This window comes from Sparassis crispa (genome assembly GCF_003851025.1).
Source record: "Sparassis crispa DNA, contig_000017F, whole genome shotgun sequence".
NCBI classification, from domain to species: Eukaryota; Fungi; Basidiomycota; class Agaricomycetes; order Polyporales; family Sparassidaceae; genus Sparassis; species Sparassis crispa.
The window spans coordinates 158,215-174,709 of NW_020939764.1; the positions used below are offsets into that span (position 1 = coordinate 158,215).

Sequence of the window (16,495 nt, forward strand, 5' to 3'; positions counted from 1 at the left end):
TCATGTCGGGAAAGCAAGGAGAGCAGATCGCTTTTGTGACTGACTGACCTTACGCTGAGGAGGGGATTGGAAGTCTAGTGGTGAACACTCTCGTAGCGTTCTCGTAGCGTGAGTTGGGCGCTGTCCTAACGTACATCAGGAACCGGGATTTTCTCCATGGGCTCTATCTGTCTCCATCTGGCTCCATATGGCACGATAAGGAGCATCCTGTCTCCATCTGGCATGTGATGGCTGCAACGGAGAACTCTCAAATCCCTGATGTAGGCCAGAGACAGCCACCTCCGCTGCGTCGACGTCGTCGCGGCCCTACTGTACACGACCTCCTTGCATGTCATATCTTGGATTCTCTCCACCCTCAGTTCACACCCTCGCGACCCAGGTCAGATCATCCGTCATTCTGATGAGACGACCCACCGGTATCCTTATCCTCACCAGCGACAGCTTCGCTCCGGACGCCGCATCAACGAACGTAAAGGCCCGTCCCGAACTCGAGTTGCCAACGCCGCCGTGTCGCCGCAGATCACGTGATCGTCGCGTCGCCCTCCCTTCCCGAACATACCACTACCTTGCGATGAGAGAGCATGCTCGACAACACAACCTGTGCACCCCATGAGCCTTTAAGCTTTACGCAGTTATGCTCTACACGGCCGGCCATGGAGAGCTCCCCAACGACAAGCCCGCGCAGGGTCAGACCGCCAAGTCGACCTTCAAGTTCCCCCAGTGCGTGCCCTCTCGATTCCCGCCATAACCGTCCAACCATCATCGTCCGACGGGGCGCTCTTAAACCCCGCTTTTCGACGCGGCAACGCGGTGGCCCACCGATGCCCACCCACCTCACGCCAAGGCACCGCGGCCGAACTTGGAGCCGCGCACCAGTTACTCCACCCGATCGCGTGGACCCACATACACACACACACCCACCCCACAGGCCAAGGGTCCAGGGTCCAGACCCACAGCAAGATCGATCTCCGGCTCCCATCCCCACCCCGCCCCACCTCCCAATCTCCCAATCTTCATCCTCTGCTCCCGCGCCAAGGGATCGCAGGGTCAGACAAAAAAACCCCAACACGGTAATCACACACAACAAGTCAAATTCGGCGGATCGATTCGAGATCCGCCATCGTGCAGTTCGGACTGTAGGCTACTCAAACACGCGCGCGTACGGTAGCTAATGATACAACGGGCTCGCGAGCGACATATACTCGAAAAGGGGGGAGGAGGGGCGGGGGGGTGAGGGGGAATAAAAGCATATATGTAGCGCCATTTAAGCGTGACAAAACACAACATGCACAGCTATCGCGACGGATTAGCAGCAGCAGCAGCAGCAGAGGTATACGTACGATAAACACAGATACACGCGACGTTAACGAGCATATGCACGCACACACACACGAAAGCAAGCGGGAGGAGCACAACGTGGAGTCAGGAGAAGTCGAAGCACATGGAGGCGCGCGTGGCAGAGAGAGCTCATATGAGAGAGCGTCCGGATCGATTAATACCGTCAAATGTCATTCCCTTTCTTTGATCATCGCCCGGGCCCGCGAGGCGGCAAACCGTGTATATCCATCGCCATCGCGCTCATCGGTACGCCGACGCACCCACCTGCGGCTGCAGTGGCGGCCCGCCCTCCGCGCCCGTGGGGCAGCTCATCCTCCGCCGCCGCTCCGCGATGCTCACCATCGGCCTGCGCATCTTCGCACCCCCCGACCCATGCCTCCTCTCCTCACCGCCCACCACCTCCATCTCGTCCTCCCCATCCTCCTCCCCTCCCCCGTCGTCCCCCTCATCTTCATCGTCCCACCCCGCCGGACCAAGCAGCGCCCGTTTCGCGCACTCGGGGCCCAACGTCTGCGACGCAAGCCGCTTGAACGAAGGCCGATACGCAGGCACCCCGTCCGCCTCGCCAGCCTCGCTCTGTTGGTGCGGCGGCGGCGGCAGCGGAGCCTGTCCCCGCACGTGGCTGCCCACCCCATAGCCCTGCTGCCCATCGCCCACAAACACATTCGCAAGCGCCGACCCCCCATTCACCAACGGGGCGCCCGCGCCCGCACTCACGCTCCGCCCCCCCGCACCGAACCCCGCCGCAGCCGGCGCCGTCATCTTCCGCTTCGGCACAAGGTTCAGCGTCATCGGCGCCCGGCGCGCCAGCACCGCCTCCTCGTAGCTCGTCAGGTCCTCCCCGCCGTGCCCGTGCCCGTGCCCCGCGTACCCGGGCTCCGGCGGCGTCTTCATGCTCGGCAGGCTCGCAACGCGCGAGTGCCTGCGCACCGCCCCCGTCGGCGTCGCGAGCGCGAGCACCGACGCGCCGTTCCCGTTCGCGTTCCCGTTCGCGTTCGCGTTCGCGTTTCCCAGCCCAGGTCCCGGGCCAGGGCCCGTCGGCGGCGTCCTCATATACATCTTCCAAAAATCTCTCATCTCCTTGTTATCCTCGCGCGGCCCGCCGCTCTTGAGCGCAGCCAGAAAATCCGGCGTCGCCATCCCTCCCCCATTCTGGCTCTGGCTCTGGCTCTGGCTCTGGCCTTGATTCTGGTTCTGGTTCGGATTCGCGTGTTGACTCGGGTGCGCGCCCGGGAGCGCAGCAAAGAACGGCGACGCGTCCCCCGCGAGCCCCGCGAGCACATTCGGGTCGTCCAGCGACATCAGCCCAAACGCACTCGAGAACCCGCCCTCGCCCGCCCCGTCCGCGCGCACGCGGTACTCCTCATACCTCTGCTGCTGCTGCTGCTGCTGCTGGCCCTGGTGCGCATGCTCAGGCAACGGCAAGTGCACGCTGCTCGAGTTGCGGCTGCTCGCGATCGAGCCCTCGTACCCCCCATCGCTCCCCTCCCGCTCGCGCGCGCCCGCATACCCGTCTATCCCCCCAAAGACGTGTGCGCGCGCGCGTCCGCGGTAGGCGTGCCCATGTGCGTGCTGCGCGGGAGGATGGGCCGGAATCGCCTCCCCGCCGTCCCGAAAGGACTGCTCGTACTGCGACTGCGCCGGCGGCGGCGGCTTCTCCGCAACGTGGTACGCCGGCCACGCGGGCGCCACCGGCAGCGCGTACCGCCCGAACTGCACGCCCTGCGGGTCGAACATCCCCGGGAGCGCGTCCGCGGGGGCGGGGGCGGGGGCGGGGGCAGGCATGCCCATCGCGCCGTGGCCAAAGAGCTCCGCCTGCGCCTGTGCCTGGTAGCGCGCCATCAGGTCCGGCGAGCCCTCCGCGCTCGGCGCCGGGCTCTCGCGCGTCGAGTAGGTCTGTGCGGGGTAGAGCGATGGCCCGGGCTGCGCGAGGTACTCGGGCGGGGGGTACGCGGAGGGGAAGGTGAAGTGCGAGGAAGGCGGCGGCGGCGGCGGCGGTGGGGCGAGCACGAAGTCGTCTAGCGACGGCTGGGGGCGGCCTGGGAGCGCGCTGGTGGTGGGGACGGGGTGGCCTGGGCCTTGCGGCGCGGTTTGGCGGTGGAACTTGACGTAGGTGCAGCGGCATTTGCGCTGGACGCATTTTGCTGGGAGGGTGGGTGTCAGCGTCGGCTGGTCACAGGCCAAAAAAGGGAGAATGGATAACGGGAAGCTACGGGCTCTAGGAGGGACATCAAGGGGAGGTATGTTGTTGCCAACGGCACTCGTTCGTCATCGAAGACACTGCTGGGCCACTACAAGTTTTGCACGCAGGCCGGCCACACAGAGCCATGGTGCGTCTCCAACAAAACCGAGAACAGAGACGCGGCACAGGACAGGCGACTCCAGGTCTGCACGTAGGCCATCTGCACAGAGCCGACGGTCTAGGAACGAGGAACCTTGCGGAGAAGAACAAAGCGCTCAGCCGCAGGTACGTCGTCGTTCATCACACGAACCATGCATCGTAGGACCTGAACGCGGCCACCTCCTGCTGGGCCACTGATTGTTTGCACGCAAACCACCCATACAGAAGAGTCCACGAACCCACAAACTCTCAGAGAACAACAAAGCCCGACAGCGCCCCGATGCGCCCCCAGTCAAAAAAGTCAACCGACGTGCCCGTCTGAGCGCACACACGCATCTGAACGATGGACGCAGAGATCCACGGCGTGCCAGACTCTGCGCGACAAACCACAGACAGCGCGACGGCCTCCACGCACACGCACGCATCAGCGGATCGACGGGAGAGAGCTCTGCGCAAGGGGCGATCCGTGGGAGCACGCACGTCAAGGGGCCATCGATACCCCGCAGCCACGGAACGACGACCCAAAAAAACCCGTCCACCGAACCCGGGCGCCAAAACGAAAACAAAAGGGAAGGGGAAGGGAGAGGACACTGACAGCAGGGATTGGAGCCGTCGCAGGGGAGACTGGACTGGACGCACTGGTCGCAGGCCTGCTTGGAGGTGGTGGCGCGGGAGGCGGCGGCGGGGCCTTTGCGGCGGCTGGGCGCGGTGGTGGTGGGCGGCTTCGCGCCCGCGTGGCACTTGTTGACGTGTCGCGAGAGGAGATCGCTGGGAGAGACTGGTGCTCAGCGGCGGGCAAGACAAAGGCGGGGGTAGACGCACCTCCTGGCGAACTGGTCGCCGCAGTGCAGGCATTTGTATGGGCGGTCGCCCGTGTCTGGGGGCGGCGGGGTGAGCGGAGATGGAAGCGCGCGGTCGGGGGGACTCACGGGAGCGCATGTGCCGAGCGACATGCTGCGGGCGGGTGAAGGTAGACTGGCAGACTGGACACTGTGGGGAACTACTAGTGAGTGACAGTGGGAGGGCGGGATGGAGCGGGGGACTGGACGCGCCTTGTGATCGCCGGCCATGGGAGTCGGTGGTGGACGTTGGTGGAGAAGTGCAGCGGGTGCCGACTCCCACAGGCCAATAGACCTCCCTCGAGCGCCCCTGACGTCACCATCCGCGATGCACCGATTGTTGCCCGTTTTCTTGTGGAGCTATGACGCCATCCCTCATTAATTGGCAAGATCCCCTCCGATCTCGTCTAAAAATAGCGTCCGTCCCGACGTCACCCCCCCGCGCCCTCCGTGCCCTGCGCTCCACAGCGACTGCCCACATCCCGTCGGTGCGCTTTCTATATCGGGCTGCCCGCCTCTGAGAACAGGGTAGCAACAGGAAGATATCGGCCCCCGTTTCGCGACATCATGCATCAAGGTCGACATCACCGCCAAGACAGGACTAGCAGACCTGTTGCCGCCCGCTCCGTCCACGCCCCGTGCGCAGCGTCCATCACCCGCCACCGCCTCCCGGACAATATTCAGCGCGCGATAAAGCGCGCTACCCGCAGAGAGCTGACACGCCCGCGCTCCGGTGCGACGCGTGATATGGGCCCATCATCCGGGGTGCTTCGCGCGTCCGCCTTCCCTCTGCTTCCTCAGATCTGGGGTGCACGCCACCGTCGCGATCCCGAGGCGCGCCCGACCTCTCCTTCCCCTGCGCAGGCGGTAATCTCGTCCTCAAGTTGCAGGCTGTCCACGCTGCGAACCCGACTCTTCGCTGGTCAGATGCCCGCCGCTATCTTCATTGAATCCCCTCGTGTCAACTAGTTGCCATGGAGAACGACCATCTGTAGCTACGAATCCCGCATCTGTGGCCCGAGTTATTACCCGGATGCGCTACGCGGTCGTCCAGTCGACAAATCGCCTTTTTCGCTCGCTTTCCTCATCCTCGCTGCGTCTGTCCCGCTCATCAAACGATACCGAACGTCGAGCGTCGGCGAGGACTCCTTGCTGGTCGTTGTGCCCCCCCCTTGCGTTATCTAACCGGACACACCTCGTCCGGATCATCCTCACGCGCACGCCCACACCGACGTCATCGCAGTCAGAGTGCGATCACTGGAGAATTTAAATCTTCGAGCCATCGCCACGTCTTCGCCCGCACGTTAACGTAGCGCACCAGCAGTGCTCCACGATGACGCCTATACCTCTCGGAGAGCACCGTAGAGTAGTCCAACCTACACGCCGCATCGCAGCACTCCGAGATTCGCGGGCAAGCTTCTCCCACGACAAGTATCTTGCAACTCTCGACCTTGAACGTTTGAACACTCGAGCAAGTATCTCTCCCTCCTTATCAACGCACCAACACCAGCGCCGGCCCAGCAAGTACCGAGAACAGACCCCAAGACCACGAACACCTCCCCCAGCTCTTCCGAATTCTCCACATGGGCTCGCGGATCCCGCGCGCGCCACCAGTCACCCACGACAACGCCCGTGCCCCCCGCTCCCGGGCATCGCATTGCCCCCTTCCGCTCCTCGCGAACTCGCGAACCGCCTCTTCTCCCCTTCTCCCCTTCTCCCCTTCTCGCCCTCATTAATCGCCACGCCGTCTCCCGCCGCACCTCGTTCCGGCACACGCCCATGATCACGTATGCTTCCCACCTTCTCAGACGCACCCGCAGCTCCAGACGGCCATATCCCTTCTCTCCCTGTGTAGCTGTACAGCCGTACGTCTGCATGTATAATACATACCCATGGCCACCCCGCCGGCTGAAGCGCACTCATAATGCGCTTCTGAACTTCTCACCCGCACCCGCATCTACCACTTCTTTCCTGTATCCTATATGTACGTATATCCGTACACCCATGGCCACCACGTCCAACCCCTCCGAACCGGCCAGTCCGCACGTAGTATGTAGCACATCGCGTTCTCCTTTGTCCTTTTCCCGTTCCCGTTTCCCGCTTCCCCCGGCGGTCGTTCCCGCAGCTACTTGCGCGCAATGGTAGCAGTAATAAGCCCACTATACCATCTCGCATCAGCCCACCGCCCAAAGAATCCACACCACCAAGAGAAAAACGCACCTCGGCGTGTCCAGCGGGAGGAACACCTCCGCGTTCGCCCTGCAAGCCACACAAACAAAACGATTCATCAGCATACACGCGTCAATCGCGGACACCACCCTCGAAGATCTCGTGTCATATATATATATATATATATCGGCGAGATCGCCTTTCGTGTGCTGTGCGCATCGGCACCGGTGGCGACGCGCATCGCGCTGATCTCGCAGCGCCGCACGCCCGACGTGGCACCGGGACGTACCTGCGCGCGTCCGAGCGGGCCCGGTTTGCCCGGCGCACGCCGAACAGCGAACGCTCGACTGCCGAACATCGCAGCGAAAAGCAAGGAACGAAGAACGGACGAAAGCCAGAATGCAGGAGACAGCAGAAAGAATTCAGAGGAGAGCGGACGCACGGCGTCGTGTTGTCCAGCCCGATGTAGCGCATGTCCACGGGCACGTAGTGCTTGTTCGGCAGCTTATACGTCACGCTCTGCACCCGCGCGTTCTCCGCCACGATCCGCGCCGCCATCTTGTACAGCGTCGCCTTCAACGGAAAATCGCACAGTCAGCACCAGAGAAGCGGGGAAGGGGAAGAGGGAGGCAGCCGCACCTGCACGCTCGCGCTCTCGTCCTGCGCAAACACCTCGAGCGTCACCCCGCGCACCGCCTCCGCCACGCGCTCCCCGTCCCACGCCGAGCCCGCCTCCTTCTCCTCCGCCTCCTCGACGCTCACCCCCGCGCGCCCCGCCTCCGCCCCGGGCACGACGTGCACCGGCGCGAACACGTACGACACGTCCACCGCCGTACTAAATATCCTATCGTCGACCTCCCCGAGCGTCGTGTACTCGTCCCGCACAAAGTTCTCGAACGCCGAGCCCGTCGACTTCAGCACTGCGCCGCGGCAGGTCAGCACGCACGCAGAATGGAACAGGGCGACGCACCGAGGAGCCCGGTGAGCCCGGACGTGACCGTCGCGACGATCTTGTCCTTCCCCGCCGTCGCGTCGACCTATGCCCGCAAATCAGCCTCACTCAGCCTCCACGCGTGTCGGGTGGCGCACGCACCTCGACGCTCGCGACGCGCCGCTCCTCGCCGTCGCGCACGAACGCGTGCGGGTGCGCCTGGCCGCGGACGGGTATGCGCGTCCAGCGCAGCCGCTCGACCGCGACGTGCGCCTTCCGGATGTGCGCGTACTTGCACACGAGGTGCGTCCCGAGGTGCAGCGCGAAGCGCTCCGGGTGCAGGACGTGCGGCGACGTCTTCGCGAGGTCTGTCCGCGCACGGCGTCAGCGGTCAGCGGGAGCGCGGGCGGGTGGGGGGGCGACGTACAGTAGGTGATGTTCTTGACTGCCCGGGAGAGGAGGGAGCGTCAGTGCGGAGCGAAGCGGTGCGCGTGGGACGCACTGGAGTCTGTGGCGACGACCACGCGGTTGTCCGCCTCGGTGTAGCTGCGGCCGCTCCCCGCGTCAGACGGGCTTATCTGTGTCAAGGGAGAAGACGCACCTCACGTCGATGTCGCCCTCCAGCAGCGCCTGGACGTAGTACTCCACAACGGTGTGCCACGCGCCTTCGCGCACGACGCGCAACACGCGCACCTTGTCCTTCCCGTAGCACGCGTGTGCGAGGTACGATTCCGCGGTCGACATCGTGTGCTGCTGCTCTGCGATATGGGGGGCAGAAATGGAATGTGGTGTTTGTTGCACGAGCACGACTCCTGCTTGATGTAGGGTGCGGATAGGAGGCTCGACTGGTCGGGACGGACGGCTGGATTCTGCAGAAGAGGCGATACGCGCGCGATAAGATAACGCAATCCGGCCGTCGCGAGCGCTCAAGTCTGCGCGAGCTTGTCCTCGGGGAGCTCTCCATGGCCAGCCGTGTAGAGCAAAACTTCGCAAAGGCCCATGGGGTGCACAGGTTGTGCGTCAAGTGCTCTCATCGCAAGGTGGTGTGGTTCAGGAGGGGCGACACGACGATCACGTGATCTGGGAACAGCGACACGGCGTTGCGACTCGAGTTCGGGACGGGCCTTACGTTCGTTGATGCGGTGTCCAGAGCGAAGCTATCGCTGGTGAGGATAAGAATACCGGTGGGTCGTCTCATCAGAATAACGGACGATGTGTGTCGCGAGGCGGCCAGGGGCGTGAAAGGGTGGAGAGAACCCAAGATATGACATGCAAGGAGGTCGTGTACAGTCACGGTAGGGCCGCGACGACGTCGATGTAGCGGGGTGGCTGTCTCTGGCCTACGTTGGGACAGCGCCCAACTCACGCTACGCGAGTGTTCATCACTAGACTTCCAATCCCCTCCTCAGCGTAAGGCACCTTGGGCGCAGTCGGTCACAAAAGCGATCTGCTTTCCTTGCTTTCTCGACACTTCAAAAGCAGCGTGGTTTGGTCGACTACTACTAGAGTCTCTCAAATATCATTTGCGCGGCCAGCTTTGGCTACGAGAGAGATGCCGAGAACAAGAGACAATAACAAGACTGATACAGAAATACAAACAAAAACAGGCTAGAGGGTATAAAGAAGCCAGAGGGTATGAAGAAGCCAGAGGGTATAAAGAAACTAGAGGGTAGAAGCTAGAGGGTATAAAGAAGCTAGAGGGTATAAAGAAGCTAGAGGGTATAAAGAACGCAGTGGCGTAAAACCTTTCCCCACTGCGTTACACCACTCGGAGATTCTTGCGTTTCCAAGATGTGCTTCAAAGGTCGTCGAGTTGTCCGCCTCCATCGGTGAGGCGCATTCGAGGAAAAGGGCGCCGATCGCGAAAGACATGCACGGCGACGCGCATGGCCTGGACCAGACGGGACGATGGTGTACAGCGCAACCGCTTGTACTGTGCTGTTTGAGAGCTCACTTGATCTGCGTCCGCAGAGTATAGCCCAGCCAGTCGACAATGTGCCGATGCTGTGGGTCGAGCGCACATCCTGTACCCAGAAAAGTGGGAATCGCCATTGGCAGGAAGATTTTGAATGCGTCGTAGAACGACAGCGTCTTGCCACGCTCTATCTCGCCGTCCTCCTAAGGCGTTTCACTGGCCTGCCGTTCCCTGGGGCATCATTTGCATGTCCGTCGTCCGTCGGTCCTCGGCGTTGCGGTGTCTTCCGTTTGTTTGGATGGATCCCGGCACGGTGACAGATCGCCTTCACTGCGAACTTGGGCCTCATCGACGAACTATCCTGCTTACGGATCCTGTCATCCTCCGGCAGTTCACGCTCCAAGAACTCTTTCCAGTAATCATTCCACGGCTCGGGCGTGTCCCACTGCGTCGCCTCATTGGGATCCCGCGGGTGATTGAGGTCCATCGAGTGTGACAACCAATCCTTGAGATCCGCGTTGAAGTTCGGGAGGTCAATGTACGTCTGGTTCTCCTTGATGTCCAGCTTGCCTTTGCCCGGCTCCATCGTCTGGAATGTGGTGTGCGTTATCTCAGGTACATCCCCGGCATGGACCTCTTTGCGGTTGTGGAACATGGCCTGAACGACTTGCCTCATGTCCTTGGAATGCGCAGGATGCTGAAGCCAATGGAGGCCACAGTACGCGACGACATACAGGAGTGCCTCCATGTCGTCCTGTAACATGTGCCTCCGCTGGCTTCTCGCCTCGAGACGCTGTGACAGGAATATGCGCGTGCCCTGTCGGGATGGGATTAGCAATCATGGACGGGAGAAACGAAGAGAGCGATGCGTACCACGATGTACTTGTCCGTTGCCTGTCCGTCCTCCTGTACCTTCGACGAGAGCTCCCAGTCGATCAGGTAACCTGTGCGATGATCTTCGTACGGCTTCCGATAAAACATGACGTTGCCGGCGCTGATGTCTCGATGGATCCTCCGCGCATTGTCGTGCGCAGCGATGAGCGCTAGGTCGCCAGAGAAATCTGTATCAGCCGACAGAACGGTCAAAAGCTGGTGATAGGCTTACCTTGGAACGCGTCGTGCGTCGCCTCGAGCAGCTCCTTTGTGCCTCGTAGCGTCTGAAGTGGGAAGCCTACTTCCTTGAGGACCAGACGGTGGTGGACCCGCGGGTGCACCACAATCCGAGCGCCGCCATGACATAGCCATTCGGCCTCTCGGTATAAGTCCGTCTCGGTGCATTGGAAAGCTGCACGAAGAGATGAATGAGTTCTAGCTCAGATTCAGTAAACCGTGACGAATAGATACTCACACGGCTGTTGGCCTGCTTTGCTCCGAGTCGTCCTCTCGAAGTTCGCCATGGCCGAGAACCGCGTGAGCATGCCGTCACAGTACATCACCTTGGGAACATCTCCGTCGTGTTCCACATGGGGGATGTTCTTCACTCCGTGCGCTTCAAGCTCCTTCAGTATGCGGCCTTCGGGCTCAAGGACGTACTGCCGCCATGTATCCTTCAAGAAAACAACTCGGCCGTCCATCACCGCCCAGTATCCTCGCATCGCACCCCTCCTCATCGAGAAGTTCGTAGCGATCGGCCTCGACACGAGACAGCGCTTGAATCTCCCGTCCTCCGCACAAATGGTCAGTGCCGCGACGCGCCCGGCCTCGTAATGCTGCCCCACGGTCTTTTCAAGAAGCGCGCACTGCTCCTTGTACTCCTCGCGGACCTCGACCTTGACCTCCTCCTCCGGAATGTCCACCAGCTTCAGGTCTAGCTGTTCCCGGACGTGGCAAGAAACCAGCCGCCGGAAGAGACACTCCTCACTGCTCGACGCCCGCTCCACCGTCGGGTCGTATCCGCGCTCGACCGTGGACGCATGCGCGAACCTCCACAAGAACTCGCACAGCACTTCGGGCTTCTCCCGGAGGCTGAACGACTCCGATGCGATCAGCCCGCTCATGTCCCAGCGCATCAGGCGCGCCCGCAGCCCGTGGATCGACACCGAGAAATAGTGCACCCGGTGTTGGTGCATCAGTGCATCGGTGGCCCATCGGATGTTTCGGCCCATCGCCTGCAGCGCCTTCACCCGGTTAGTCTTCTCCGCGTCCTGAGGCGTCAGGACGAACTTGTGTCGCTGGCGGTCAGCGAAGGGCTTCGGGTCGCGGAAGAAGTCGCCCTGGTCGCTGCTCTGTACGTCTATGAACAGCTCCGCTGCGTACTTCGCAGTTGCTTCGTTGTCCGACCCAATCGAGTCCTTCGGGACGCAAACCAGGGCAGGCTTAATGGATGTCGAGTCCAGGACATTGTATTTGAACTCGAACCCTGGGCAACGGTCGTGGCCCCCGATGGCTGCCAACTGTGGCCACATCGTATGTCAACATCAACCAGGGCCCCACCGCCGAACAGAGCCACTCACCAGCTGAAAAGCCACATCAGGCTCGTCGACATTGTTGAATGCCCCCTCCGTTGACGGCCTCCGCGCCGTGTGCTTCGCAGGGAGGAAGTTGAGGAAGTCCTCGACGGGCATAGGCCCGAGGATGAACCCCTCAGCCTTCTCCGCGTGAAGTTCGTTGTCGTCGTCTGAACGACGTGGATTTTTGGGCTCGGCGTTCTCTTCTCCCGCCAAGGGTGTCCAGTCGGAGGTGACGCTATGGGGAGTGGGTGGCAAGGAGAGGTCGGCTTCGGCGGGTAAGGTGGACGGGCTGGGAGCGTGTGATCTGGAGTTGGACATCGCTGATGTTGTTGATAGAGGAGTGAATGGTGGTGGTGGTAGTGGTAAAAACGTAGTGGTGGTGGTGGTGGTGGTGGAAGAAATTGAACAGAGGCAGCCACTTGCTTGCGCTTTTAACCTCCGTGTGGCACACACCACGTGATCGTGATTGTCCACAAAGCGCGGAGTACGGACTATCCTGGTAAATGCCCAGTCGGTTAGGCGTAGTTCTCTAGCTGGGAAAGTGAGAAACGTATACTCTAGACAATCTCAGCACATCAGAGGCAACGCTCACCTCTACCGTACTGAGAGTAGCCCAATTAGGTCGGCTTGAGCAATCTCGAAGGTCAACTCGTCCGTCTGCTGACCAGCGTCATCGATATCTATGAAGTCATCATAGCACGCGGTCGATGTGGACGCACATCCAGAATGATAGAGACCTAGTAGAGAAGTCAGGAGAACGCGCTTTGATACCCACTGCTACCGCGATGGCAACTATCGAAGTGTTGTGCCAGATTCCACGGCAGGTAAAGAAATGAGATCGGTAGACACATGCCGCTCGTGTCTCGAAGTACGGCCAGAAAATGCGAAACATAACTTCAGTCGGCAGCTATTGAGGTTTGATGCTGGCCAAGAGGCAGTCGGACGAGCGAACATCTTCGAAAAGTGAGCTGATCGACAACAGCAACACTCCCATCACCGCAGTAGGCGGGAACATCAATATTCAATCGTCACTAGGATCAAATGTCTCACGCGGTTCAGCAGTCTGGTAGCTTGCAGGCAATGACGTCACCAGTCGTCGAGTAGCATTTTGCGAAAAAGTTCCCCAAGAAATATCTGGAAACAGTGTCTGCGCTGCGGTCTCGTAGACTCCAACTGTAATAGTCCGCAAAGAACACGCTGCCATAGGTGTGGGCCTGAGACCGTAGTAGATCGCCGCTAGCCAGTTCAAAGAGCCCGTCAATTTTTGCAGCACAGGAAGTATAACCGTACCAGAGGACGAGCAAATTGCCTACCACTGTCTAGTAGCTCAAAGTTTGAGGATATCGACGCGTTTGTATGCAATTTACGGCGTCTCCTAGATCACAAGCTCTAGCACAATCTCTCACGAGGCGGCAGCGTACTGCAGGCAGTGACATCACGAAGAACACTTGAAGAACGCGTGGAAGGCAGACTAGCGTGTTTTTGCGAGACGTGCACGAGAAGAAGACAATTTGGGCAGCGGTTTTGCTGGTTGTCTGAGCCAGCGAACGCAGTCAGAAGTCGATGACCTGAGACTGAACTCGCCAACTAATGTCAATACCATCGCGGGCTAGTCAAACAGTTCTGGCCCACCTGCGCAGAAAAAAATGGGAGTAGCTTGGCATGATGAATGCCGCTGCACTTCTGCAAAGAATGAGACCCGCAGAACAGTTAGTAGGACGTTCACGACATTGACTTCGAAATGACACCCCCCTCCGGGAATTAGTTCTGGACGACCGACGACCTCGGGTCTCACGTCAGAAGCAGCAGCAGAAAAGGAGAATTTTCACGTTTGCATCCTGCAATGGTTTGGAAAGTTCCCAATCACTAAGAATGCCTATGCGAACGACGTTTCCGTCATCCTCGAAATATTCGAATATTAGCAAGTTGTCTGCACTGATGCCACGATGTAGTATTTTCTGTTCGTAGCTCTGGGACCTATGCTGCTCGTAAGTTCATGCACATAAGAACATCGAAGCACTCACCTTCGAAGCAGTCCCAAACCAGTTTCAGCAACTCCTGACCTCGCTCAAGATCGTCCAAGGCGGCAAACCTCCTTTACGACCATCCGGTAGTGTCTGTACATGTGCGTCTTCTAAGGTTTTACTGTCTCCTAATAGTCTGCTTCAAGTCTGACGCGCCTCGAGAGGTCGGACAATTTAGACGGAGCCTAAAGTTTGGTAGTGCTTCTAACACGGAGTCTTAAACCTTGTAATACCACGTGATGGAGTGGCGCGGTCACGAAAGTCTTCCTGAAGGTCCTGTCCACCCTGGTTTGGGCATCTCCGGCGCGGTGAGGTGCTGCGGTGGATGGGTGATGGTACTGCTTGGGAGCAGGACACAGAAAATGGATGCCTTCCCGTAGGATTTGGAGCACTTCTAAATCACAAAGCGGACTGCGAAACACCCCACTGTGTCGGAACAGCAGGATTTGTGAAACCGTAGCGTCGCAACATGATGATGATCAAACCAAGTTCTAGAGGGTCGGAGGACGAGCGGCAGCATGATGTAAGCAATATGCAGCACCAAATATAGGCAAAGATGCATTGCGAGTGGGCGGAGACCGAAATCATCGTTTAGAGAGACGTTTAGAATCTGGAAGGGGGGGTCGACCCCCCCTTCCAGATATAAGGTTTAGAAAGAGCTCACTCTGCTCTCACGGTATGCGGAGATCAATTTGCCGACGTGCCGGCCTGATTTAGAGACGAAATTTAGTTTAGAACGTTTCTAAACGGCTACGGGAAGGCATCCAATGGGAGAATTCTTATGAGATTCAAAAATGTAACACCATCTTGGACCAGTATAGAGCAGATGAGACAGCAAAGTCTCTAAAATCAATCCCAACTAATATACCCATCCGGTATGATAAAAATTTGCAGCAGAGGAGAATGGAGACTTCTTGCGCTCGAAACGCGACATGTTCGTCGTTCAACGTGTTTTGCAGACACGTTGTGTGAGCATGTGATGTGCCGGGTCGGCAATCAAGACCTCCTAGTTGTAGAATGCAGAGGTACGAGGTTGAAGCAGAGTGTCTACCATCTGCCTTCGGGAGACTACTGTCTCCCCGTGTTCGGGCTGCCAATATCTCTGCGTGACGGTTTCCTGAACTTTCCTGGTCCTCTATATCGGTGTCGCAAACCATGGTGGGTACGTTCTTGATATTAAAGTCTGTGCTGCAGCGGAAGACGATGGCGCCGTCCCTTACGAGTTCGTCAGCATTCAATGCTAGCGGGCGTAATGCGAGTGCGGGGGCGGACGCCCCGCCGGTGCAAGGGTGGGTGAACCGGGTGGCGAATGCGGGCGAAGTGCGCGCTGCTTAGTCCGGCGGGGTAGGACGGCGAAGATAATGAGGGAGACGGGGGAGAGGAAGATGACAACGACGAGGACGAGGAGGACGAGGGTGTTACTGGTGGAGAGAGGAGGCATGCTTCGGCGGGTGCGAAGATGCGGAGGCCGATGGTATCATGGTGAGCATCGCGGAGCAACGGAGGATGAGCTGCCCTGCGCGGAGGGCTATCCGCCACAGCAGCCACAGGTGGGTTGTGTCAGCGTACCGATGAGCGCTGGTGAACGGAAGGTGAAGGTGGCGATAGCGATAGATACATACACAGTACGCTGCCTCGCGGGCCCGGGCGATGAAGAAAGGGATGGCATTTGACATTACAGCGCTTTGCAAGTATATGCGGAATCGTCGTCGATGGATTTTGCGCCGAGCTCAGGACTCGAAACCGCTCAGCCACTGCAGCCACCGGTAAATTGCCCAATTGATCAGGTCCGAGAGTCCGAGCCTAGCCAAAACCAGAGAGACCGTGCCCAGAGTGTCTCATCAACCAATCGCCCCACGTGGGTTTTCTACGGCATCCTAATGCAGGAGCTTAGACAAGCTTCGGGCATGCCTCGGACAACTGCTTTTGGGAAATTCGCGTCACCGATGGCCCTCCCGGTATCCTCCGCTAGACTTCCGGTAGTAACGTGCCACTACAACAGTTTGGGGTCCTGGGCTCGGGGCAAGCTCGGGGCGCCTGAGGCCAAAAATCCATCGACGGCGATTCCGCATATACTTGCAAAGCGCTGTAATGATCCTGACGCTCTCTGTCTGAGTTCTCTCTGCCACGCGCCTCATTCCATGTCCATGTGCTTCGACCTCTCTCCACCTACATCCACCTGTTTCGTGTCTGCGCTTGTCATTAATGTCTGTGTTTATCGTGCATATACCTCCGCTGGTGCTAATCCGTCGCGATGGCTGTCTATGTCTGGTTGTTACGGTTAAATGGCGCTATGCTTTATCCCCAATTCCCCCATTTTCGATTTCATGTCGCTCCTGACTGGCTCGTCTCGTCTCGTCTGCCCCGCGAGCCCATTGTATCATTAGCTACCGTACACACGCGTGTAAGTAGCAGTTCGAACATGATTGCAGATCGTCAATCCACCGAATTTGACTTGTGTGATCATGACCATCTGGGGTCTGGGTTT

General features: G+C 59.5%; 6 protein-coding genes across 6 annotated transcripts; 2 read left to right on the forward strand and 4 right to left on the reverse strand.

The window, feature by feature from the left end:
* Positions 1-876: 876 nt before the first annotated feature.
* Positions 877-4,749, reverse strand: SCP_1800580 (transcription factor Gf.BMR1; the record flags this gene model as incomplete). The annotated part of the gene is made up of 6 exons (XM_027765148.1): positions 877-1,020; positions 1,603-3,482; positions 4,275-4,447; positions 4,502-4,556; positions 4,609-4,669; positions 4,732-4,749. 6 exons carry the CDS (start codon positions 4,747-4,749, stop codon positions 877-879), a joined length of 2,331 nt encoding a protein of 776 aa, XP_027620949.1.
* Positions 4,750-5,085: 336 nt separating this feature from the next.
* On the forward strand, positions 5,086-5,487 carry SCP_1800590 (hypothetical protein; the record flags this gene model as incomplete). The annotated part of the gene is made up of 1 exon (XM_027765149.1): positions 5,086-5,487. One exon carries the CDS (start codon positions 5,086-5,088, stop codon positions 5,485-5,487), a length of 402 nt encoding a protein of 133 aa, XP_027620950.1.
* Positions 5,488-5,851: 364 nt separating this feature from the next.
* Positions 5,852-6,301, forward strand: SCP_1800600 (hypothetical protein; the record flags this gene model as incomplete). Its single annotated transcript, XM_027765150.1, has 1 exon — positions 5,852-6,301. The coding sequence occupies one exon, from the start codon at positions 5,852-5,854 to the stop codon at positions 6,299-6,301; it is 450 nt and encodes a 149-aa protein (XP_027620951.1).
* Positions 6,302-6,643: 342 nt separating this feature from the next.
* On the reverse strand, positions 6,644-8,362 carry SCP_1800610 (Uricase; the record flags this gene model as incomplete). Its single annotated transcript, XM_027765151.1, has 9 exons — positions 6,644-6,677; positions 6,739-6,777; positions 7,130-7,260; positions 7,327-7,607; positions 7,658-7,724; positions 7,781-7,986; positions 8,046-8,063; positions 8,121-8,164; positions 8,220-8,362. 9 exons carry the CDS (start codon positions 8,360-8,362, stop codon positions 6,644-6,646), a joined length of 963 nt encoding a protein of 320 aa, XP_027620952.1.
* A 1,358-nt stretch (positions 8,363-9,720) lies between these two features.
* On the reverse strand, positions 9,721-12,301 carry SCP_1800620 (predicted protein; the record flags this gene model as incomplete). Its single annotated transcript, XM_027765152.1, has 5 exons — positions 9,721-10,350; positions 10,407-10,594; positions 10,639-10,818; positions 10,882-11,926; positions 11,987-12,301. The coding sequence occupies 5 exons, from the start codon at positions 12,299-12,301 to the stop codon at positions 9,721-9,723; spliced, it is 2,358 nt and encodes a 785-aa protein (XP_027620953.1).
* A 2,946-nt stretch (positions 12,302-15,247) lies between these two features.
* SCP_1800630 (hypothetical protein) lies at positions 15,248-15,448 on the reverse strand (the record flags this gene model as incomplete). Its single annotated transcript, XM_027765153.1, has 1 exon — positions 15,248-15,448. The coding sequence occupies one exon, from the start codon at positions 15,446-15,448 to the stop codon at positions 15,248-15,250; it is 201 nt and encodes a 66-aa protein (XP_027620954.1).
* Positions 15,449-16,495: the final 1,047 nt, after the last annotated feature.